This window comes from Cydia splendana, chromosome 12 (genome assembly GCF_910591565.1).
Source record: "Cydia splendana chromosome 12, ilCydSple1.2, whole genome shotgun sequence".
Classification (NCBI taxonomy): domain Eukaryota; kingdom Metazoa; phylum Arthropoda; class Insecta; order Lepidoptera; family Tortricidae; genus Cydia; species Cydia splendana.
In genome coordinates, this window is record NC_085971.1 from 2,703,894 (window position 1) to 2,730,747 (window position 26,854).

The window sequence follows — 26,854 nt, forward strand, 5'->3', positions numbered from 1 at the left end:
TAAATAACTTCGATTTCGAGTTCATAATGTCCGAATTCGAATGTTATTTCAAGTACTGTTACGTTATTTAAGAGCTGTTAGAGAATTTCGAATATCCCACCAGTAAAAACAAGTTAAGTTGACACTACAAAAGCCGACTATTGAAATACGGTTCACGCCGCAAAATTGGAAACAAAACATACTAACTCGATTCAGCGGTGCTAAAGCGAAGTGGATGGATCCAAATGTAGCGGCTGCACAGATCGCTCAGGTAGATAGGTCATGTCATGTCATATGATTCGTAGTCACAACTAATATTAGTGTCTGCCTTTCCTCTGAGGCATTGAAAGAAGACGTCGGTATCAACCAATAGCACTGATTATTATTATCCAGCGGAGTCGAAATGACAAACAACGCTATTGGCTGATTCTGATTCCTAAGGCAGCCCAAAACTATCATCACCTAGTGATGTAAAATACAAAATATGTACCTACGATTCTTCGTGTAAATAAGGGTCGTTGTATTAGGTCGAGGAGATCGTAATGTATGTACTAGTCAAGTCCGGATTCATCCTGAGGGTCGTGAAGTTGGAATCTCGACACAGTGTGAATTTTAATTCTTTTGTGCTGAGCGTTCTGACTGAACTAGCAACCTCCAAGGAGGAGTTTTGGCCGAAGAGTGTCAAGTTCCGGCGGTTCCGCGGCGACTCCCTGACACTGGGGGTTGCGAACTGCATCGCAGCCATAATTGTGTGATTTTAGTTTTAAGATATATTTTATAATAATATGTATGCTAGTTTTAAGCTATTTACATACATATTAATGGGCCAATTGTTGTCTGAAAATAAATATTTTAATTTCATTTCATAAAATGGTGAATGGAAAAATATCACGAATGATCACGACGGGGGAGGGGGGGTCAGAGAAGATATCACGTGATATTTTTTTTCACGTGTAATAAAAATTCATGAGCTAGGCCGACAATTGTCGGCGTGGCGGAGTCTGTGTAATGTTGGTCTATGAGCGGCAGTCATAGAAACAGCACGCACTACACATGACGTGAATAATCGAATCGCGAGAGCGAGCTCTTAGCCCAGCAAGAAAAACCGGGGCCGGACCCGGCGCGTGGGACAAGGCACAAGCGACCACGTGATGACGATGATACTGTCATCAATAACTACAATGCCGGCGTCAAGGCCACTACAACAGTAATGTCGCAACTCGCAACGGTAATGCAGCGGCGTGGAAGCGGCCGCTGTAACTGTCGAATTTCAAAAAATGGGTGACGCTTTAACGCGCAATAACGGCGTTCAACCCGTCACTTATGAAGGAGATTGACAGATACAGCCGCGGGATCGTTTATTTATTTAATGTTTATACACACAGCATTGTAGTTTTGACATAACACATTATAGTACATCGTTTCGCAGTGTAATAGGTACACTGCGAAACGATGTACTATAATTTAAAATTAACTTCCTAATACACTTGATTCACTTGATTGCCTAATATTCATCATCATCAACTCGTAAAATCTCAAGCACTCATGACATTTATCTGCCCATCGCCACGCCAGCAGGTCACTCTGGGCTATAACCGCGAGAATCGAAGTTCGCAAATTGCGGGCATCTTTTTCTGTCACTCTTATAACGCCTTCATTGGAGTAAATAAGAAAGATGCCTGTAATTTGCGAATTACTGTTTTCGCGGTAGGCTCCCTGGTGCTGATGCCAGTAGCGCATTCAGGGCCAAAGCACGGAGTATCGGCGAATTCTTATGTGCAGCCGTACGCGCCGTTGGTATAGATATAGTGCATACTTATTTTCCTTTGTATTTTCACGGAAACTTACGAACGTGCCTTGCTATTTCAGTCAGTCACGGTACAAAAAGTACTGAGGTTGACTGAAGTAGCATGACAAATACGAACGTTTCCGAGAAAATACGAAGGAACACAATTATGCACTACATCTGTAGTCTGTACTGCCAAGAGGGAACCCACTGAACCCAACGCTGCTGCAGTAATGTCGCAACAGTAACGCAGCTACAGTTGATATCCGACTGCCACCTTAATATTAAAATCGCCTCCCGCTTTAGACTAGTACCAGTCACCGCGACACTCGAATAGTCCGACGGTCTAATTTAATATATAACCTTCGCAAACTTTCAGGGAACAATTTACATCGCACCGTTTCCGAGGGCGAAGAAACGTTTCCCTGTACAGTCAGCAATAAAAACAACTAGGCCCTTACGTAGTTTGCTAACGGTACATACAAAAGTGAAAAGCTAACAAAGGTGGAATTGTGAAATTTGAGCTTTAGAATCGGAGTTTTTGTTAAAATATTTTAGGAATTCGAACATGGAACTAGTTGTAGTTAAACTCGGATTTTGTCAATTAATTTAATTGTGGGTATTATAATGGTCATCAAATTAATATTTAAATTAAAAATAAGTCTTTATTATCCTACTTATAAAATGATCAAACCCTTAGGTTTGATCTTTGTTGCTCAATTACGCGAAAATAGCGAAATTAAATTTGACCGTCGTTATTTTAGTTAGGTAAACTGGTTATTTATTTTACTAGGACGACCCCCTTCATCTCTTACTCAAATATCTGAACAAACTGCAATAACATATCAATCTAAACTATATAACCGCAAATAACACTATGATTATTTCGTTTCTAATTTAAATCTCGTTTGTTCACAGACTTTGGAACCCGAGCTAGACATGGGCTCCGACAACACACCTGTAAGTATAATTAGCATATTTTATATTAATTTAGTTCTAGTCAATCTTAGTAAAACTTCACATTTCTTGAAATTAATAACGTAGTTTCGAGGCACGGTCATTTATGCAAGAACAAGAGCGGGAAACAGCTGGTTCTATAACCACATTATAATATATACACGTAATTAAAAGATAGGCAAAAAGGTAGGGTTGCTAAGATAAATCTGTAACTATAAATTTCATAACACGCCTATTTCCTGCGCGACACGCACACATTTACAACTTGAGGTCGTAGCTGAATGGTTCATAACTGTGATTACGATTTTTGCCAATGTATGCGTGCGTGCGAAATCGGCTTGTCATGAAGTCACAGTTTTGTACTAAGCGAGCATATGTTAACTCTTTGGTAATATCTATCTATCTATAGCAGCGGTTCTCAATCTTTTTTTTTTGACGGAACCCTTTTGGAAAACGAAATACTTAATGGAACCCTACAATAAAACAAAAGTCACTCACAAGTAGGTATCGGCGGTGGCGGCATAGTAAAATTTTTCGAGGCGAATAAAGCATAGTGTTCTAAATTCTTGCGGAACCCCTGCAGGGGTGTCGCGGAACCCTAGGGTTCCGCGGAACACACTTAGAGAATGGCTGATCTATAGGTATTACTTTTCTCACCTCAGTAGTTCATCAGACGGTCTAGCATGAGTTGCGTTCTCGCGCGCGACTCCATACATCAAGCGCGATTTCAACTATGGACTCGCGCGCGAGAACGCAACTTATGCTAGACTGGCATGTTTTAATACACACATTCACAAACTTCCTTTACGTGTGAAATAACTTCCATCACACGTAAACTGTATTGGGCTCATACTAATTACTTTATACATAATGTAACTGTTTAAACTCATCACTGGAAATGGCTGGCGAATTAAAATGCACTTTTGATATGCATTGTAATGAGAAAATCATAACAATCGTGCCGTGAGCTGTGTGCAGCGGGGTAAAGACTTGGTTACACGGGTGGGGAAACGAGAAGGGATCGCTTTAGAGCGTTTTCACATTGTCCGATGCGATATCGGATGTCGGATGACCATTGGAGAGAAACAACCGATTATAAAAATACACTTTTTACTTTTTAATTCTTTGTATTGGTACTGCTATCGGATCGAACAATGTTAAAACTCTCTTACGTGCGTATTTTTCTGGACTTGTCCGGATTACTGCTGAATATGGCAGATGTCCGCAGTTTTAAGTACCTCCCTTATTAAATTATGCTATAGAAATAACATATAACTAATCTACATATATAACTATCATAAATCTATCAACTAAACTAACTTAACAATCTTCAATAAATAAGAAACAACACCTAACCTAATGGTACCTGCATAAAGTGCATAAACTATTTATAAAAGTATTTAAAAAATAAATATTTGCGATCCAAATAATAATAATTTAAGGGTAGAATCAGTAGATAGCCTACATTTGTAGCAAAATTGAAGAAATACTGAGAAGAGGCCAGTCGTAGACCATTAATACGAAAATTTGCATCTTTTCAGTATTTAAAAGAAGCTATATTTCGATTTTGGCTAAAGTCCGTCCTTTTTTATACTTTTTCTACATTTATAGAACTTACAAAACTGCATTCATATGACCTATAAGACAAATGAATGTGCTATGCACGTTTACAGGTAGCAAAGTTTTTGATTGGGTCGTCGGCTGTCTGCCCTAAGCCTAACGGCCCAGCATTTACGTATTCACTGAGAGTCTTTTGAAAGAGTTTTTTGCGAAATGCAATAATACTCCAGTCCACAAGTTGCTTTTATCTCTGCGAAGAAAAAAGTCTTTTGTTCACGCAACTTGCAGTAAATATTTTTTTCACAAAGATTATTGCATATTTATTTTTTTGTGTTCCGTATTTAGAGAACTCAAATAAACAAAGAAGCGTAAAGTAACGTCTCTGTCTATTTATCGTCGGAGTGAAATCTGCAACAATACCACAACCATTCGGAAAGGCAATTTTATAATTCTAAACGTTGTATAGAATTTTTCATATAAACGGACCCGTTTTCATGAACCTATAATGTAAGTTATACCAGTCGTAATACGTGACCAGACAAGCGTGCTAAACCGAGCTCATTACACATGCATACGGCCGATAATAGCGCGTTGACTTTGATTGATATTATCCTTGATAATTACCTTAACTGTATGACATTGGCGTTAACTTATTGTGTCGCAGGGCTTTATTGTTAAACTACGTGGAATCAAACCAGAATTCAACATACGGTCTGTCAAATCGTTACTAGTCGTGTCTACCGCGCCGTGGACAACATACATGTTGAGTGTTTTGACTTTATGACGTACGCATTCAAAGTAACCTTCACACTTTCAAGTAGGGTTTACATTAGCTCGCTTGCGCCCGAAACCTTGGCGTGTCAGTGACGTTTTTGTTTATAAAGTAAAGCGTTCAAAGGGTTCAATTGCGAAGACCTGCAGTAAACCTCTTGGTCGCTTCTTCTTTCATTTTATTCACATCACATTCACGATGAGAGAGAAATAAGGGGTTATTCAGAGAATCTGACGCAAAAATTGTCGGGTCTATTCTATCCACCGAGCACAACGTCCTAATAAACACAAGTTTGCATCGAATAACTGTTATTAAATACCAAGACACAATCAGGACTCAAACCGGTTATTTCACGGATTATTTGCAGCGATAAGACTTGCGGCGACCTGGCTATAGGGTAATAAAGTGTTCAGGCTAAATAAAGTGCTTTGGTACTTAAGATAGGTTAGCTTCCTTAGACTTCGCATTTTGAAGCTTTTACTAAGCTTTTACTTGTTTAGCTTAGGTACTCATAGTTTTGTGTTCCTGCCGGTGAGTAAGGTTGCCAGAGCTCAACGAGGGTGCGGAGTGTCGCATGTTGCAGGCGTCCATAGGCTACGGATACTGCTGGTAAGCATCTCTCTTACTTAATGCCGCTAATGGGCTGATGGTAATCATGGGGGCCCTATGGTTGTTTGCCACCAACGTAGTATAAATAAAAAGATACTCCCAACCACCGGTAACGAACTTCCAAATCCTGTGGCGTTGTAGGACTGTATGGTCGACGGTAGTTGTTTACTATCAGATAATTCTTGTGTTGTGTTCCTTTGCCTTCTATATCATAAATAAGTTTTTGGCGAAAATTTCATTTTTGGTACAAGCTTTTATCGCTGACTGTACTTTTCTTACGACAGACAACTAATACTCATCGAGACAATTCTAAAAACCCCTAATACAATTAGGTTGCGTTGTTTCATCACAAAGTTCCTATGGCTGTCTCCATCATCAGATCAGTTCAACAGTACCATATTATTGTATTGTCATCAGAATTACATACAGCTGCCAATTTTCATGACGCTACGATCCTTGGAAGATGGTTAAATTAATTACCTTAGATTCCATTACAGTTAGTTACATAGTGGACGACCTAATAAAAGCTTGTTAAAAAAAAACTCGCTGTGTTTCGCTACTTATTGGTGATGGAAAACAACCCTTAACTGGTTTATTAAGCTTCAAATAAGGTGTTATTTTGTTAAGCGTTTTATACCACAGTTTTATTTAAGGAATTACCTCAATTTTGTGGTATAAAGCGGGTGTGTTTAACAACAGGTTTCATGCAAGCCAACGGCCAATCGCTGGATTACATTGATGCCTTACGGTATTTAGCGGATAACGATGGGAGTTTTAATGCCGAAAACTGAAATATTTTGAATTTACGAGTATAGTCCGTAAAAATATAAATCGGGCCGTGTATGTTTTACTCTGATCCAATCTCCAAACCCTAACTCCCAAAAGAACGTATATTTAACCGGTTCGCATATAAAAATGGAATATAGTGTTAAATCAGCGTCAGGACACATTAGCGGGGCGGCCGGACAAGGGTCAGGGAAAATTGCACGGCGTATGATAGATGGCGCACCCGGCTGAAGATGGCCGGAAAATAGACTACCCAGGAGGAATATTGATTTAACACGTCACTGCGGCATGGGGTTGATTTGACCCTCAAATGATCGCTACTGGGTAAATGTACCTTGTAGGAGAAAATTGCACGGCGTATGATAGATGGCGCACCCGGCTGAAGATGGCCGGAAAATAGACTACCGAGGACGAATATTGATTTAACACGTCACTGCGGCATGGGGTTGATTCGACCCTCAAATGTTCGCTACTGGGTAAATGTACCTTGTAGGAGAAAATTGCACGGCGTATGATAGATGGCGCACCCGGCTGAAGATGGCCGGAAAATAGACTACCGAGGAGGAATATTGATTTAACACGTCACTGCAGCATGGGGTTGATTCGACCCTCAAATGTTCGCTACTGGGTAAATGTACCTTGTAGGAGAAAATTGCATGGCGTATGATAGATGGCGCACCCGGCTGAAGATGGCCGGAAAATAGACTACCGAGGAGGAATATTGATTTAACACGTCACTGCGGCATGGGGTTGATTCGTCCCTCAAATGTTCGCTACTGGGTAAATGTACCTTGTAGGAGAAAATTGCACGGCGTATGATAGATGGCGCACCCGGCTGAAGATGGCCGGAAAATAGACTACCGAGGAGGAATATTGATTGAACACGTCACTGCGGCATGGGGTTGATTAGACTATTAAAGGTTCGCTACTCATTTTACTTCAAGAGGTTCAATACTAAAATATATTGGGTAATCTCAAAATACCTCATTCTATACTTCACCTGTGTTGTTTGTTCATTGAGGTGTCTATAGGTACAAACGTAAATAACTTCATAAGATGTCGTCTTGTCTGTCGCCTTGTCGCGTCCCTTACGTCTCATTCGGACTAATGAGAATGCCGATGATAAAAATCAACCGTCAACACGGGACTTCAGGACAAATTCACCCCACAACTTAACCCGTTCGTTTTTACTGTCCCGACACTTGGGGGAGACGTTGGGTATAATTGCAACACTAGGCTGTCCAAGTTTAGGCCCTTATAAGTTACGTTATATGATTTTTTATTGTAGTTTTTACCGAGAGAAATTATGCCGATGACAGTCAGACATGCTATGTCCCGGACTATGATATGACGACCAGTCTGGCCTAGTAGGTAGTGACCCTGCCTGTGAAGCCAATGGTCCTGGGTTCGAATCCCGGTAAGGGCATTTATTTGTGTGACGAGCACAGATATTTGTTCCTGAGTCATGGATGTTTTCTATGTATTTAAGTATTTGTATATTATATTATGAACTGGTTCACAGGCCATAAGAAAAGGAAAAGAGGTAGACCATTTAGAAGATGGGTGGACGACATCAAAGCCACAGCAGGAACCACATGGACGAGAGTTGCCAAGGATAGAGAGGAATGGAGAAGGTTGGAGGAGGCCTTTTGCCAATAAATGGCACACAGACAGAAAAAAAAAAAAAAAAAAAAACGCAAGAACTGTAGAAAATAATGCAATCTACTGTCTGAAATAAAGGATTATTACATATTACATATTATATTCATCGTTGTTTGAGTACCCACAACACAAGCTTTCTGGAGCTTACCGTGGGACTTAGTCAATTTGTGAAAGAATGTCCTTATACTATACTATACTATACTATATATGATATAAGTAGTATGGTGAACAAAATATATTAGCGCGTGTCGTGTAGATACGAGTACACCGTTTAACTTATGTGAGCCTCGTTTTAAGTCGCATGTCCCTCCCAGACGGTACGCCACCTGGGCCCAGTAATTGCCCAGGTCACGTTTACCCGCCTCTCTAAACTTGTTTAGAACGCTCGTGCGATTATTTGAACTTGATCTGAAGCTTTTGTGTAAAGTGCCAATTACCTACAGTGTTAATTGTTCGCTTAGCACATAGAAAAAATGCGGTTTTGCCGGTTTTGTACCTCATAAACAGGTTAGATAAAGGTTGTCTGGAAGAGCTAGCCGTAAGGGATATCTAAGTATGCTTGATACATTGTTTGAGTTTGATTTGTTTTGGATTTATGTAAGTAAATTTGAATAATGTACCTTTTTAGGTACATATTAGAAAAGTCTGTTAATTCACTAAAATTTCTGACATTTTCGTATTCCGGCCGCATTCCTGACAAACGGCCAAAATTCCTGACATCTGGTAACCCTATATGGAAGACTTATTTCTAAGAACTTGAGATGACTCCAAAGACACTACCACTAAACAGGAATGTTGAAAAGGTATGAAAGCTCATTGAAATTAACTTCAATTTGTGATGAATACGCAAACAGTTGCCGCCATCTTGAGACAATTGTAACAACAATTAGAGCCAAGTAGGAGCACGTCCAATAATTGTAATTATTAGGACGCGGCGTATAGCGATTGAACAAAAGCCGAAAACTTGGCGGCTTAACAAGTAGGCACGCCTCGGGCGGGATACAACTTCTGTTGTCTTGGCGCAGCGTATTTCTTGAGAACAGTACTAGACTGATTTTATCTAAATAAAGGAGTGTCTTAAACCTGAATATTTAACAAGCAAACAACCGCCTATTATACACAGTAAAGCCAAATACATATTTTACTTTTAGGCGTGATACTTAAATATAGCAAAAAAGTTTTATTAGTAACAATGAAATAAAATAAATAGTATAAAATACACACAGTCCTCTTTTTGGGGTTAGAATACTAGCAATCATGAAAAGACAATATAATTTTCTCAGCCTCTACTCCACTGGCAACGTTTTTTTGCTTGGTCCAGTAGTTTCCGAGAAAATAGGCTGTGACAGACGTACAGACAGACGCACGAGTGATCCTATAAGGGTTCCGTTTTTTCCTTTTGAGGTACGGAACCCTAAAAAGTAGTATAGGTATAAGCATGTCAGTTTAGCAGTCTACAAACCTAGGCTAGCACAACTAGGCAATGTTTGGCGCGGTAGAGCATGGCCCATGTTGATTGTTGATCAAGTTTGCGGTATGCAGGTTTCCTCACGAGGTTGTTACGGTCTTACCTCGGCTATCTACATCGCTATACCGGCCTAATAGTGAAGCGGTAGTGTTTTAATCGGTTTTTTCGCTCGCACCCGTGCCGCCTCCATCGTGTTATTTTTCGTTTTCATAACTCCATCGGAAAGATTACTTCGACTAAGGTAAAGCCATGTTGGTCATAGGAATTTTCGAGACATACGTTGGTATCTTAATAAAAGCAGCATATTATTAGCAGTAGGTATATTCTCGTACTGTTTTTCTAAAAGACTGTGCATTGCTGATGTGTCTGTCGAAAACTAAACGACTTTGCAAATAAGCGCTGCGTGGGGACCTCAAATTACGAGGGTTTGCTCAATTCACCCTCGACGTTGTACGCACAAGTTGGTTTATCTCAAGTGATTTTTAGAACACAGAGCTAATTCCTTAAGGCTCCGCCACACAGGCGCGTTTTGCGGGCGGCGCGCGTGAGCGGGGCGCGCTGCTTTTACTCACGCCCCTCCCGGAAAACGCGCCTGTGTGACGGAACCTTTACATAACTCACCAACCGAGCGTTACCGAATGTCCGGTTCTCCTCTACAGGTTGCAATTCACAACCGATTAACGTGAAATTTAGTGAGCAGGTTTGTTGATTGAATAGATTTTTTTTGTTTTAGTGTTTGGATTTTTTTTTGTAACGGAAACCTTCGTTAACGCTCGATCAACTAAAATCTTAAGAATACCTTAAAAAACGTACACAGATACGCGTCAAAAGAACATAGAAACGACGGACGAGCGCAAAAAGCACATACATAGATTAACCCCCTTATTCATAAATATTTACGGGCCCGATTTTCTTAAATTATGTTGTATCCCTTTCTTACAAATAGGTAGGTAGGTTAGCTAATTCAGGCTAGTAACGCGTTTATGAATAACGCCATAAATCAATAACAGATAACAGACTTTTAGTGTTCCGTACAAAACTTTGTTCACAGAACACTTATTCGGTCTTGTTTCATCTAAATGCCGATCTTATCTTAAGGGGTCATCCATTATTTACATCACACGTTTACGGGGGGAGGGGGTCAAGAAAATGTGACATGTTGTGACAAGGGAGAGACGTCACTTTAACTTCATCAGTAACCAAAATTTTATTTTAATCATTTTATTTACTGTACAGTTCAAAAACAAGTTTTTGGAACGATAATCGTTTTTATTAGTTTAATTTTTTTTCATAATCAGATTTGGGTAATAAATTTACTAATATTTTGACAAAAAATTAATAATACTTAATTCGATTTGCCGATTTCGTTGATAAAATGTGACGTCACACCAGGTGGGGAGGGGTTTGCCAAATGTGACCAAGTGTGACAAGGAGGGGGGGAGCGGTCAAAAAACCTTGAAATTCGTGTGACGTAATTAATGGATGACCCCTAAGACGTCTCTGTTACAGGAAGACCTGTGTGTGGGTAATTTTAGTTATTCGGCTATTATTTCTGGCGAGATTTATAAGTCGATCGTGCCAACTTGGCTAAAGCGGAAACTTTCGTAATAAACGTCTAACGCCATTGACTTCATTATTATCTTCGGCGATCCTTTATTTGGCACTTGCGATGCTTTTTGCGTCATAACTACCTATTAGGGCCGATTATTGTTATGTTTTCCGTCACATTTCGATAAAATTTGGTGTACCTATATTTTCGTATTCTGTACAACATAAGCGTAGTTTTTTACAAACACTGCTGTATTGAGTTGATGCCCACCATGACCAGGCGCGGATCCACCGTTGTGGGCACGGTGGGCATGCCCACAACCCTAATAGGGTGCCCTATTGATTCTCCGAGTAGAATTACGCCGATTTTTGTTTCGCAGACGCTTTGGCAGAGGAACATTTGGCAGAATTTCATTAGGTATATAAGTACGTAGAGTAGTCAGTTGATCGATACGCAGATTTACTTTTCGTAGAATGATCGTTTGGTGGACGTCAAAATTGCCCGAGTAAATTCACCATTGGCCGAAACACGGTACCTAGGTACAAAACTCCTACCTGTCATAAGTATTTACATCAGCTGACAACTCAAATTATTAGTTATACAGAATAAACAGCAATTTTTTAAATTGTTAACTTATGGAGTCTTATAAACATTAAGAATTTTTTGTACAATTTCTTAAAATAATTCCAGCTTTTAATTGACTGTCATAGGAGTTTTAGAGCGCAGGTCTATATGGGTATGGAAAGGGCTCCATAGACCTTACAAAAAATCACATGCCATTTTTGGTAAAATTCCGACTACTTAAGTGTAGAGGCAAGTCCTCTACATGTGGACATTTTCCAGATTTTGGCCTAACTTTGTTCATCACTTAACCGATTTTGGAGTGGCTGTGACCACAACCTTTTTTGAGGGCTGGATCCGCGCCTGACCATGACCTACGGTGCCGAGACATGGATGCTCACTAAAGGGGCTGTGCATAAAATCCGCGTAGCACAGAGAGCCATGGAGCGCGTCATGCTCAGTATCAAGCTTCAAGATCGAGTAAGGAATGTCGAGATCCGTCGCCGTACCAAGGTGCATGACGTGGGTTTCGTCATTATCAAACTGAAATGGAGTTGGGCGGAACATGTTGCTAGGCAGAGTGATGGCAGGTGGACTAAAATATTAACAGAATGGTGGCAGCTTTCGGATGAAAGAAGCGCCTGGCGTCCGTTGGCTCGTTGGGTGGACGACATTTAAGACGGTATTTAAGATGGGAGTACGCTCAAGAAAACTTGAGGGTTCGAAGGTCGTATCGGTCCGGAAATACCGCGGGCGATAGGCGACAGTAGGCGATAGGCCACAGCTGACTCTTGATTTTTTTATGCTGAAATATAATTACTTCCATATATTTTCTCCATCCGACCATCTCTACCTAAATGCACAAAGCACAACCTCAATAAAACTAACAACTGACTATGTATTTTCGAAGCCATGCCAAGCCAAAACGGTCGTATACACGAACTCGAGTGGGTTTGTGCTGTGTTTGAAAAAGCATAAATAGTCCCGACAGTCACTGCTTTACCTTAACGTACCTACTCCTCTGGTATTTCTAAAAAGAACTCTACCGTGTACAGAGTAAAGTCTATGATTGAATGTGGTTTGTTTGTACATAGGGTTTAAAAAGTGAGTGGAGTTTTATCTTTGACCGGTCTGATTGACGTATTTGTATTCGGTGACGTTTTTAATGAAGGCTTGTTTGGAGGCTCCAATTTTAAATCTAGTTTTGAGTGACAAATTTAATAGGTTGTTACCTGCCTATTAATTTGCAAGGTTCATATGTATTTGTATATCCGTAGAATTAGTATATCCATATAACACTTCCATGATAAATTCCACCCTCCTTTTCACCCCCTTAAGGAATGGTTTCCGAGATAAAAGTTCATCCTTCGGGCCTCAAACCATCTAAGGTTCAGCGGTTTAAGCGTGAAGAGGTAACAGACAGACAAACTGAGTTACTTTCGCTTTTAAATTTTAAGTAGGGATTTAAATATTGAGTCTATCAAAATTGCAAGTTATTCTAGGCTTTTGTGTATTGTGCTAAGCCAATCAGGATTGACGATAAAAGCATCACAAACGAGACCTACCATATCCTAGATTTACTCCTATATAAATACTCCAGATTACAATTTAATAACATGAGAAGTTTATCGCAAAGCTCTACAATATTATATTTCGTTAATAAGTGTAACCAAGTTTGTCGCCAATTGCAAGACAGAAAAACATCCATGCCCGAAGCTAACTTGAGTAGAATTCTCTATGTCAGCCCTGTCGGGCCTGTCTAACGTCGCACGGACGTGACCGCTCGGAATTAACTCCGAGACTCGCGACCCTGCTAAATGCTCCAAAAATCAACCAAAACCCAACTTTATCACAGGGCAATAAGACCCACAACAACCACTCAAACAACTATGCATGCTAGGGACACAACGTCCTATGCAGCTGGTTCAAGCGATCTTCAACTTAAACGCGTAGTGTTAATGACGAGTAGGGATGTGAAAAGGATTACTTACGCAACTAAAGGGTTGTCAGAAGGAATGAAAGCAGTCCGAAATGTCCGCGTCTTTAGTCCGTGGTCGCCGGACGGGCCCAATTTGTCTCTTATAAGATTTATGCTTTCCATTATGGAGGCTGTGCGGGTAATCTATTCGGTTTCTATACGTGCACCGAAATTGAAAAGTGACACTGGTAGTTAAGGAATTTAAAATTTACCTAACTAATTTATATTCATGAGGAAATCTTAACTTTAACTTTAAGATCTGTTCGTTAGTTCCATCTTTAAAAATTGCTACTAACTAGTTTAGTGAATTATTGATGTACACTACACGAAAAACAACAATAAAAACTTCTGAATAACATTAAATTTTTGCTTCGAAGACTCTTAGAAATCGTTTTAATGAGTATTAGTCAGTGTGGACTGAGCAAAGAGAAAAAGTAGATCACTTTTAATCACCAAGTAGCCACCCGATTAGTCGCGTAACACTACTTCTAATCTGAGTTTCCTCGTTTAATCGATTAATCTCCTCTTTCCTTTATTAATATGTAACAACACGTCACATAGTGTGACAAATCGGATAAAACAATCTACAAGTATGTATGTTATGTATACAGTGGCCCAGTGGGTATGAATTTTTTGACTGATAAGTTTCGGTATAGTTTTGCGTTTGGCTTTTTGTGACCCCTGACTTTATTTAAAGGACTCGGCCGCACATGGTTTCAGATTTGAATTTAGAATTTCGAATTTATTTTACTGTTATTATATAAATTTCGTTTAGTAACATGATCTTGATCAACCACTGCAACACAGATCACTGTGTAATTTTTGATCATTTTAGGTTCATCAGTCAGTCTGCAAAGCTTCGTTACATCTCCTTTGAGACTAAGAAACTTTTTGTTCAGTACCAGCTTTTGTGACTTGGACGTTGCAAAAACGAAATTACAAACTTCTGTCTGTCCCTTTCACTCTGCTCTTTCACGAATGAAAAGTGGAACGATGTAAGTGAAACTTCGTTTTGGAGTCAAGTTCTTCACAAGTTGATATGTATTTTCAATTTGTTTCTTTGAGTGAGTCTTTTTGCCTGAGGGCCTGTTTCCAATGGTATTATGTATATCGATTGGCAAAACCAAACAAGTTTCATGGGCCTCTATTATTTTTGTTGGATTGTGGCCTCGAATGTCCATTTCCCCGAATGTCCAGTCCCTGTACGTCCAATTCCCCAAACGTCCAATCCCTTTACGTCCAATACCCCGAATGTCCAGTCGCTGTACGTCCCATTCCCCAAACGTCCAATCCCTATAAGTTCAATTACGTCCGTACGTCCATTTGCAATAAAGTTTAAATATATAAATAAATAAAATACTTAAAATAAAATCAAAAATTCTCATTATTATAGATGTTATGTTTTCATGAATAAAATCGTGTACATAGACAGTTGTCTATTTCAAAATATTAAATATGAGAACCACCTACGTGTTTGGATAAATATAACGTCCTACGTTAGTAAACAATGGCAGCTTTTGTAATATTTATTAACGTGTACCTTATGTAATTTTTCAATTGTTATGTTTATTTTCATTCTTGAAACGTGCTGAGTAATAAGTACCTAATGTGTACATTTTTTTTTCACCTCAGCAGCTCGAACAAGGGTACTTTGCTTCTTAAAAACAGTGAGCAAAATGCGATTTTGCTCACTGAGTGAGACAAAATGTCATTCAAGTGACCTTTATAGTCAAATGTCATTTCAACATGCGGGATCTAATACAAGTTCGAAATACTTGGGTTCTATTGTCTCTGTCCCTTTCACACTGTTAGCAAAAAGAAACAGACAAAAAAAAGTTAAAACGACATTCAACGGTATACTGGCGGTTTATAATAGACTCCCGAAAACTTCAGACCGCATCGTTCCAAACCACGTACGAGTATGAATTCTTAATAATTAATTAATATAAATAAAGTTTAAGATTTGATAAAAACTGATAAAATACTATATTTTAGGTATTTTATTGTACAATTAAAATAATGAACTCAAAAAATACACAGATTATCACGCAAAATTAATTATTTTACTTTTAAGAATTTCTACCATAGTTGACAAATAGTTACGTATCCGCAATTCGGACCGTAATTACTATCTTACAAAGTTTTTTTTTTACAAAAAAAAAGTTGACGATTGAAGTGTCAGTCCATATTATTTTACTGAAATTTATTATTACGTTTTGTTTTTTTGTTCGATTGCGATAATTAAACTTAATTGTATATCTTATGAAAACATGAGTGCCGGTATTAAGTGATGAAGAATGATTACATTTTTCAAGTTGTCTAATAGGTATGTTCTCACTGCTTAGGGTGAAAAAATTTTTCATTTTCAAATATTATGCTACACGGACTGTAGCAAAATATTTGAAAATGAAAATGTCAAGTTTTGCTCGTAACGGTAGGGTACATCTAAAATTAATAACCGGACAGCGTCTAACAACTCTCCTTTCCCCAGGATAGTTTTAAATTGCAAAAATTAAGCTCCTCCGTCCAGAGGCGTCAGTCCAAGACAACAGTAATAATGTTAAAGGAGTGTGAATTAAAATAAGCGCCAGTTCTGCTGTTAAATTGGCTCGACAGCACGAAATCGTCCTGTGTACTTGGAATGCAAAATCAACTTGGCCCGTCTTCCTCTTATCTTGTTTTAGAGTTTTAGAAAAGGCACTTTTATCTGGAGAAGATTAGGTTGATTTTGGTAAGGTGTAGACAAAGATGCGAGGAAAGGGAAGTAATCAGTGGAAATGTAGTTTCTTCGCCACAGATCGCTACTTATCAGTAGATAGAGCATATGAAATGTCTCGCGATCAGTTCTACGGAGTACTAAACGCACCAAGGCGTCTATTCACTTCTTCAGGTTGAAAAATGAGTACATTTTTAACGTTAATTGTCTTGTATATCAATTCGTAGAACATTTAACACTTTCACGTGTTGTCGGCTACGCTCGTCACGCGCAGCTCGCGCTGGCAGTGAATGTGTTAAATTTAATGTCAGACTTTCATACTCTTTAGTAGAACTCTTACTCGTTCCGAAAAGATAAAAAAAAAGGAATCCGCTCACTAGTGAAAATAATTTGAAGACTTTTTAGCGCTTTTGCGCTTATTTACGCTCATAAGTCTCAATTTTTTACCAACAGCTGTAGGGAGCCAACTTTGACATAATAATATGGCATTCAACAGAGACAACAGATCACAACAGACTGTGGCGTAGTGATTCATAATCATATACATACATTCTCGCAGGCGTAGGCGGTCAGGCGATAACATGAAATTAATAACCAATAGGATGGTACTTGACAATGTGTGTGTGTGTGTGTGTCGAAAAAAGGTTCGCTCAGGTAAAAAGTATATTGTCGTCATTGCAGACTTGTATATGGTCTAAGTGCAACGCGGGATCTATTTGGAGGTAATCCACATTCGCGCCACCCACTAATTTGGTGCTCGGCGAAGTTCGTCGTCTTTCGCGAGCGGCCGAATTTAGCCCGGACGCCTTTGTCGGAATTCTATTTAAGAACGGTTCCGAGCATTCTATTATAATGTTTAATTTTGGGGTTTCACGGTGAGCGCGCAAGTATTTGGGATTGTGGATTGCGGTTGGCGGAAGGTTGCAAGATATTTGTTGAATCAACAAAGCCTTTGTAGTAAAACTGGCCTATATTTCTCATATTGAGAGGTTTTTTTTTAAGTGGGTGTATGGGGGGGGGGGGGGGGATCCAAAACTATAAAACACAAAGGAAAAATTAATGATGTCACTGAACTCTGTCGATGATGTCACTGAAACCCCAATATATTTAATTTTCGGGTTTCACGGTAAGCGCGCCCGTATTTGGGATTGCGGATTGCAGATCTCCAAAGCAGCAGTAGTGCACTGAAAAAAAAACCTGGTACTGGTAACCAGAATCTGGTTAGCTGTACTATATTGTCTTGTTGTATATGTGACGACAGGACACTTTGTAAACATAACCAGACCATTCTTGTTAAATTAAATTTGTTAATTCTATGAAGTGTATAGTAGTGGGTATAAGACTTTTAGTAAACCCAACTAGCCGGTCTGTTAATGGTTACTAAATAATACAGTAACATACACGTTCCTGTCCTGTTGTTATAACAAGGTATTCAGTATATGTAACTGAACGATTTGTGCGGTGTACTGGTTTTATATTGTTCACGTTACCAGAACGCACTGTGCTAATGGGGCTTCTAAGCGAGCCATATGTTCACTGCAATATGTGGCCGGCAACTATTGGTGTCCTCTTACTCACATGTTAGAGAGGGACACTAATAGTTGCCGGCCACATATTGCAGTGAACATATGGCCCGTTTAGAAGTCCCTTCAGCACAGTGGGTTCTGGTTACGTGAACAATATATAACCAGTACACTGCTCTTCTAGTAAATACAGACAAGTTTTACACACTTATTTTTTTTATTTTATTGATCAAATAAGTAACACAGCATTACAGTAAAACCAAGGCACTGTGACACTACAAAAGAAAAAAACATTTTGTCTCCACAAAGAAAACAATAGACACAAAAATGACATACAAATTAAACATTGGATTTGGGCGACGACGTAACAGCGTGGCTCCGTAGCGTCGTCTGACTCGGCGTAGGATTCGGCAGGTTGCCCCGGAACCGCCGAAACACCACACCCTTCGGCCAGAAGTCCGCGCTTGCGATGGTGTCCTGCAGAGGCCGCGGCACGCGCACTACTAATGAACTGAAGTGCACATAGTGACGCGACTGTAGCTGGTGCACCCTCAGCGTGTAGCCAGTCTTCCGGCGGACGTAGTCCACCACCTCGTCGGCCCCGGCGGAGTAATGCAGGCGAGACACGTAGAGCGCCTTACTCGGTGTCGCAACTCGTAGGCCAGAATTAACCGGCTCCGCAGTGCCACACAGAGTTTTACGAGGCGCCCTGCGCGCCTTGCGTTTCCTTTACACCAGTTTGAATCCCTCCTTATCCACATCGGTGCGGGAGGACTTTTCCTTAATCGGAGCCCGCACATTTCACTGTGTCAGCAACACGCAAACAACACGCACTTATACTATACACTTGTACTAGTTTACAATAAAATTATGGACAGGATCTACGTAAATAAAACATCGACCGGCCGGAACGTAAGACGCTGGCGTAATGGCTGCCGTTCTGTGAATTGCGCAATTCCTTTCTCCGCCCCCCGCCACCCGCGCATACACCGTGGTGTTGGCACAACTGTTTGATTCGTTCAGACTACAATGCATTATAGTAACCACAACATAATAACTTGTAACGTGTACACTCGTATCTTTATTTTTACATATCAATAGTTAGTGTTACGATGCATATATTAAACGAGACAAACGTTTAATATTTACAACACTTGCATCTTTACATATACAACGAAATTGTAAGCAGTACTAAATTGCATTTAACTAGAATTAAACAGTGATGTTTAAAAAACAAGTTTTACACGATACAACATTTTTTGTTATTACTACCGGATTTTAGTAGGTATAACTATATTTTTAATTACTATACGTTCTGGTAGTATTGTAGAAAATTATTTTTTTCGGTGTGTAAGAATAAGAATCATGGTTGCAAGATAAGTACATATGTCCCTATTAGTATGTACATATGTATTATAAATTTTACCCCTTCACGCTTAAACATCTGAACCGATTGAAATAAAAATTAAGTTTATTATTAATCATCATCATCATCCAGCATTCTGGGTAGACGAAGTCGCGGGCATAAGCTAGTTAAATATATTTTGTATGGTCATTTAGTCATTTATTTATTGCAACCTAATGGTTCCTTTAGGTTTCGACCAATCTCAATTTTATATTTTTAGTAAACAATTTTTATCATGTCTATTTATTTACTAAATGTATTTATTTTGTTTCAGGTAAGTGTCACAATCCACCTTAAACTCTGATTGATCCATGACTAAATCTAAATAAAGTATGGGAATAGTCACGTGAGTTTTCGTAGCAACTGACATCCCGATACATTTTTTTGGCGTTTGTCATCTTGGCCTGGTTTCCGTATAATTTTCAGAGTCATCTATTTTGCCAGAGAGAAAGCAGCGTCTAAAATATTTATTACAACCTCCCACGTCTTACTATTCATTCGTCTATGAAAATAATAAAGCCATTTACGAAAAAAAATTGTCTGAGAGAAAACAGCGGCTAAAATATTTCGCACAACCTTCCGCGTCTTACTATTTCTTCGTCTATGATAATAATAAAGCAATTTACGAAAAAACCACTAAGCCGTGTCCCCTACGCACTCTGATACAGTCAGCGTTATTATATTACATCTCAATTAGTATGAATGCTACTGAGTGTACCGTCCTGAAAGAACGCTTCACATAGCCGAAGTGACTTGTAGTTTCGAGGGACACACGGCTGTAGGGATTGAACAACTTTTTGATGCGGAATAATCGTGTGTCCAAATCCAAATCCAAACCCCAGCTGTGCTGTGTAGAACAGAAAAAAACATTCTCGACAAACATGTAAAATGATGGCAAATAATTCGATCAGATAATATGTAAGTAAGTATCCAAATCCTCTTTAATGCACAACCACAAAATAAATATACAAGCAAAACCATACCTTACTTTCAATAATATAAGGTAGGTAGGTAAAGTAGGTAATAATATGCACCTTTCGTTATTTCCTGATCCCATTTTTGAAAGTCAACAGTTAAGTGACACCTCACCCTATTTGTTGCTCCCCTTGCATAAGGGGAACCTCTTCGACCTTGAAAATATCGGTTTCGGAGTCGAATTGTATAATTTATTTGTAGACTGACAGATATACGTTTTAATCCGACATGTATTGTGCATTAGTTTAGCTTGGTATTTCTTTTATTTTAGTATATCCGGCAGATTCTGTGTAGGCTAATATAATATTTTTATTTATTGGTTGGATTCATTTCTCGTGGGATTCTCTAAGTGAATTTATCACTTTTATCAGTTGTATTACAAAAAAATATGAGCGCGATTCAGGATATTCACGTAGCTCTCGCGGTGGCAGATTTATAAGTTAATTTAATATTTATCAAATGTAAAAAACCGGGAGGTCACCACCGCTGGAAAAATCTTAACAGCGCGATGCAGGATTTTCACGTACTCGTGACAGCGCCATCTAACGTGCAATTTGCACTCTAAACTACATAGAACACTATGTTTCTTCATCCTTAGCGACAGTATATCGGCTTGTGGTATTTGTTAATTTCGCTACGTGCTTGCGTAGCTCTCGCGGCGCTAGTATAAGTGAATTTATCCGCTGGTTCTTATGGCGAACGCTAATGTTTCTTGTTTGCTCCTAGAATTAGGTTATGCCTAGCGATTGCAAATCCGTGAACATTTTTCAAATCCGGATTTACGGATTTTGGTTTGACCGAAATCCGAAGTTCGGATTCAATCCGGATTTTAAGAAAGGAATATGTGGCATAAAGGCAAAGTGAAACAAACAATCAAATTAGGTTGTTTTTATTAAAAATAAAAAAAAACAGAATGCGTACACTGCTACGCCAATAACAAAATCTTTAAAAACCAATAAAAACAAAATAAATATGTACACTCCCAAGTAACAAAAGGTTCTATAACTAAGGCATTTTATCACCAAACAGTGATATAGTAGGCCTATAATGGTAACCATTGTGAAAGGTTTTTAACAAAGCGTTTTGTTTCTATAAGATTAAAGACCTTTTAAGTACTATAATTTAGCTCTTAGAACGCTTATAGGATCATACAAAAGAATCTTTAAAGTGCTGCACTGTAATAGACATGCAAAAAGCGATTATGGTACTATTTAATACTATAGACGACTTTACGGATGCTTTTATGTACCTATTTTGCACTAATAATGCGTCAAAGTAACTTTTATAGTACTAATATTGTAGCAGTATCGTAAACACCATTAAAGGATCAATCTGCACTATAAAAGGACATTGCACGACCATTACGTAACGTTTTAGCTTTTTAAAAGCTCTCTTAACATCGCTATAAGGCTAGAAGAGTTCTCTAAAAGTCATGAAAGTTTTTCTATAGTGCTATATAGTACCATAAAAGTTACCTGGTACGTTGCTAAATAACTTAAATCGTAACTTAAAAAATGGCTGCTGTTTTCTGCCATAATAGCACATTAGCGGCACGGCTGGAGCCTATGTGTACTATAGCAGCCACAGTTGGAACAAGTCCTTATTTTATTAATTTTAATTTAATTAAAACATGAAAATTATGAGAGCGCATTGTCAAATTTGAAATCAGCATACTATCGATACAATTATTTTCGCATGTACAATGTACCGGCATAGTAACGGTCCACAAATGCTTTTTAGTACATCCTTTTTATTACCTAAATACAAATGTCACTATAAGAAACAATGGCGAATGAACTTATTTAATATTTTAGGCACCCACGACGCAAGTATGATAAAAAAGATCACTGGAATCGTTTACGGTGCAAAATAGCACTATAAACATGTTTCATTGGTTACTTTTATAATTCCAAATTGCGACATAAACGTTGCAGACAGCACTATTTTAGTACTAAAGAGCGTTTCTCGTCACTTTTACATTTCAACCATAGAGCTGATTTATCACCGTGAGAGCCTTTATGTAATGTTTATAGAATAAATCAGTGATAAAACTAGGGCCTATCTGGGGTTTTGTAAACGTTTACAACACCATTTTCAATGAACCACGCCATGAATGTACAAGAAGGGCTACAGTACGGGAGGAATGGCGACGGATTGTGAAGCTTGCCACCGGCCCTGACATGACGACCACGACCACTCTGACAAGAGTGTGACGACAAAGAAGAAGACAACACCATTATAGTGCTAATCATGAACACTAATTAGCACGCTCCAAAACGTTCTCAGGACTTTTATAGTACCAAATTTTGTTACTTGAGCTGCTACGCCAATAAAAAAAGCGGACGCGGGGCAAGCATACAGGTGCGAGCGAGTGCGCGACGCGCAATGCCCGGCTGGCAATAGCTCTCCCGCGTTACCGCTTCAGGTGCACCACTTTTTATTTCGCATTAGCATTAATTTTGAGCAAATTAGTACTGGTGGGAAAAAATCCGAAAAACCGGTTTTTTCTTTTCAAAATCCGAATTTTAAAACGGATTTTCAAACGCTCCGAAATCCGGATTTTTGAACTTCGAATAATCCGGATTGCAATCACTAGTTATGCCACTAAAAGCGGCTGTGTAAGCAGCCTGATGTTTATGTAATGCTTTTATTTGATTTGCGGTCGCGGAGGTGTTTTCCTTTTGAGAATAATAACGGGGCATTACGAGTATTCAGACGCTATAGGCCTTATATTTATATTTTATATAACATATTTTTCGTTGGCAGACTTCGTGGGCGATGACGGGATAACATCGACTCCTTTATGAGAATCCAAAAATAGCACCAAACGAGTGGAAAAGAGGGGGGGACCCCTTTACCAAGCAGTGGAACACAGTGGGCTCTCATTATCTTATTTTTTAACTACACCAGCTAGTAAAGGCTCACTTTATTCGTCAAGAACTGATGTTACATTTTATCCACCAGAGTGGTTATGTTGATGCAATGTTTTAATTGATGCCTCATGATCGCTTTTAAATGACTAACTAATAAAGCGTTCATTTGGATTCGATTTCTAACGTTTTACAGTTAGGTAGTTTAGTTCTCGCGTTGGTGTGGTGCAAAATTTAGTATAGTACAATATTGGAACGTCAGTATAAATAGTAAAAGTAGTTTAATTTAAATAATACATGTATTAAATTTATCTTGCATCCTTGACTCGACTGTCAAATAAAACGTTCGATCGCCCCCCTGTCAATCCCGTTGACAACCCTAATGAACCTGTGACAGGGGTCTTATTAGGCCCCACACGTTTTCACCTAACTATCAACTGAATTGTTAATTAGCCGATATTCCAGATTCTGTCGAGGTTGTACACTTACTTGAGCCATTTTATTTAAAGTTGTATGTAGTATAGTTGATTTTTTTGTTATTTCTACTTATAATCACGAGCTCTTTCGATCTTGAGAGGAGTAAAAAGTATCCCAAAATTTCCATACATTTTTCTTTCCTTCTATTTCGTTATCAAGATGTTTAGGTATTTTTTTTTCCTAGCCTATTTTGGTGTCCCACTGCTGGGCAAAGGCCTGCCCTCGTTTTCTCCACTCGACCTTTAGGTATAGGTAATTTTTATTCCATATTTTGTTTTAGTTTTTTGTTATATATAATTCTCTCTAATGAGCACATCGGTTTCATAATTCATAATCCACAGGCTTGATAGAACCTAAAGTAACCTAAGAGCTCGTTATCTGCTGAATAAATTCAGCGTCCGGCTGAAAGGCAAACAATTACCGGTACGGACCGGTACGAACCGGTTAGGAGCGGTATAAAGCGGACAGATTGTATTATTACGATCGCTTACATACATGGTATGGGCAAAGCAAAGATCCCGGATACGGTTCGGTTGCCTCAATTTGTATAACCGATCTGTCATTTTACTTAGTAAATTGACTGATCAAATTATCATTTTATGTTTATAATCAGCGCGTAGCGGTGGGTCTCATTTTTATATCGATTTGTTTTCAGAATCAGAAAAGTCAGGGTAAAATGGAAATCACACAATTTTTTATAAACCTGTAAAATAATCAGTGGTGACTATTTTCCGAATTAAATTATATAAAATTCTAGCAATTTGCGTGCCGGAAATATATTTAGGGTATGGATCGGGAGAGACGTGACATCTGCCATATAATATTAGGCCTATGTCAACCGGCATGTGCAAGGGCGTATATAAGTACCTAGTACCTACGCAGGGATTCGAATCCAAATGCATTACGTATTTTCTGTGCTACGCTTTTCCTTCAAATGCACTCTCCTCTTTGGTCATTTTTTCTTTTGGTAGCTACTAGCCTATACTACTACTACTACTACTACTTTTCATACCTAGGCAATAATATTTAATAAAAATATAGGAAGCAAATGAGTCAAGTAATACTGGTTGGCTTGTGTAATAGACCCGCTTCCACTCGCGCTAGCTTTACCAACACCCGGCCTTATCTAACGGATCAGAACGACGTGTTTTATTGGGGCCCCTATCAGGCTCAGTCCGATCGGCTCGATATTAATTGATGGGAAGTGAAATTTTGTTGCCTGCTGAATAGGACCCTTTAACGTTTGATGTTTATTGCGATGGTTTTTGAATGAATAGAGTTTTTCGTCATAATTTTTGAGCCACGTCCAACGTGGTAGACGGTCATCAAAGCAGGGTGGAGCATGTCCATTCTGTTCTACTAACCGTGGTTATAAATCTAAATAAAGAATTAGGTGGGAAGTCAAAAAGCAGGGCAGCCTTCCACTGAGGTGTAGACGAGCGAAGATGAGAGGAATAAAAATACCTACACACGCTATGCCATCGAGCTATGGAAACCCTTAACATTTTAATTTGTGTGGTGGTCAAAAATCACTCGTTTTTTTGGTATAAATAGATAGAGAAGAAAAAATTGTAATCGAAAAAATGCAAAAAGATGTTTTTAGTCATTCTTTTCTCGGTCAGGATCCTTATCATACACAGGCAAATTAAATAAATAAAGTAGATACCTACAAGCTCTACAACATGTTTATAAAAACTCATTCAATATCAAGTGGCATCGTTCTGAAGCGATGTTCCGCAGCGTTATGGCAAAACGCTCACTAATGTATTTCGACACAGCACTCCGCTAAACTCATAACCTCTTCTACAGTTTATGCAATTGTAAACTTTGTTTCGTAGAAGCTAAGTCTGTATTTCCCGTTAATCGAGGATAGAAGATACGAGTTTAGCGAAGTAAGGGGTCGATTTATATCCCAGGCACACTCGTAAATGACACGACACTCGAGATAGTGTCAAATATCAATTCGATGCCGCAAAGTGCTCAAACGCTGAAGAAAATGTACCTACTTACTTGAGGTATCGGTTATACCCCGAATTTGTAAAAAAAATATTGGCAAATTTAAAAGATGCCGCCGTATCGGTACCCCGTGTAAATGTACTACGTAATATTATATTCTTAGCAACAAACGTGCGTCGCCAAAATGTTTTTTAGTTTCTCTATTATAGGGTAATGGCGTCAGTTTACCTTCCGGTGTCAGTTTCCGTCCACTTGAAGGATTAGCATATAATACATTTCATTTATAATTTGCTACTTGCGAAATATAATTTTAATTGTAGATAGATAAATTGTTTAGATATTAAGGATTGCAAGTCCAAATTTGTGCAGCAATGAAGTTTTATATTCAAATTTCGTCAAGTGGACGAAAACTAGAGCCGGACGAAAACTAGCGCAATGACCCTATATGTTAGTCTTTTTTATGATATAGGATTGGAACGAGCAGACGAATCGCTTGATGGCAAGCAATTACCGTCTTCCATGGACATCTGCAACACCAGAAGAGTTGCAAGTGCGTTGCCGGCCTTGATGGGAGTGAGCTACCATAAGGCGATTAGTCTGCGCGTTTGCCTCCTTCTTCCTCGCGCTATCCCGGCATTTTGAACATTTGATTTGACATTGAAAACTGTTTGACTCCATTATTTCAGGAAGACACACCGTTAGCTAGTTTCTATTTTAAAAAGAGTCATCTAGCGATCAATTCAGTAACTAATTTAGAGTATGCACATTTATGCGGCAATTTTAAATTTCAACAGTCACAACACTAACGGTGGTTCTAATTCTAACGACGCATGGATACTGTCTAACGGCGTTGAAGTTAGCCGGTTGCGCCGCAAATCATGGTAAGGTGCAATTATTGCAGGCGGTAAATAACGATGTTATTAGCGCATAGTTGGCCGCCATTGTGCGCGGAATTGATGGCAAAAATCTACCAACTTGCTGAGTTATTGTTAGCTTTTGCGGTGTCTTTGGGAAGTAATCTATAGTAGTTGATAAAGTTCTTACGTGTTTCGTTTGGCTTGTTACATGTCACTGTATTGTATTGATAACTTTGAAAATAGGTAATTATAAGAAAAACACACCCACGATTTTTGAAGCCACGGTTTTTGAACACCACACACATATGAAATGTTACGTTTTATGAATAAAGTGGTAATTATTGTGCAGTGTACATCGGCTTTATGAGCGCTTCAATGTATTCTAAAACCGTTCAATCGATATATCGC

General features: G+C 38.9%; 1 protein-coding gene across 5 annotated transcripts in view; it reads left to right on the forward strand.

Annotated features, from left to right (window-relative positions):
- Positions 1-26,854, forward strand: part of LOC134795287 (tyrosine-protein phosphatase Lar) — a 646,064-nt gene that overhangs the window by 143,137 nt on the left and 476,073 nt on the right. For all 5 annotated transcript variants that reach the window (XM_063767084.1, XM_063767085.1, XM_063767087.1 and 2 more), the window contains exon 3: positions 2,684-2,725. In XM_063767084.1, the coding sequence (XP_063623154.1) occupies positions 2,684-2,725 (42 nt within the window). The remainder of the gene's footprint in view (positions 1-2,683; positions 2,726-26,854) is intronic.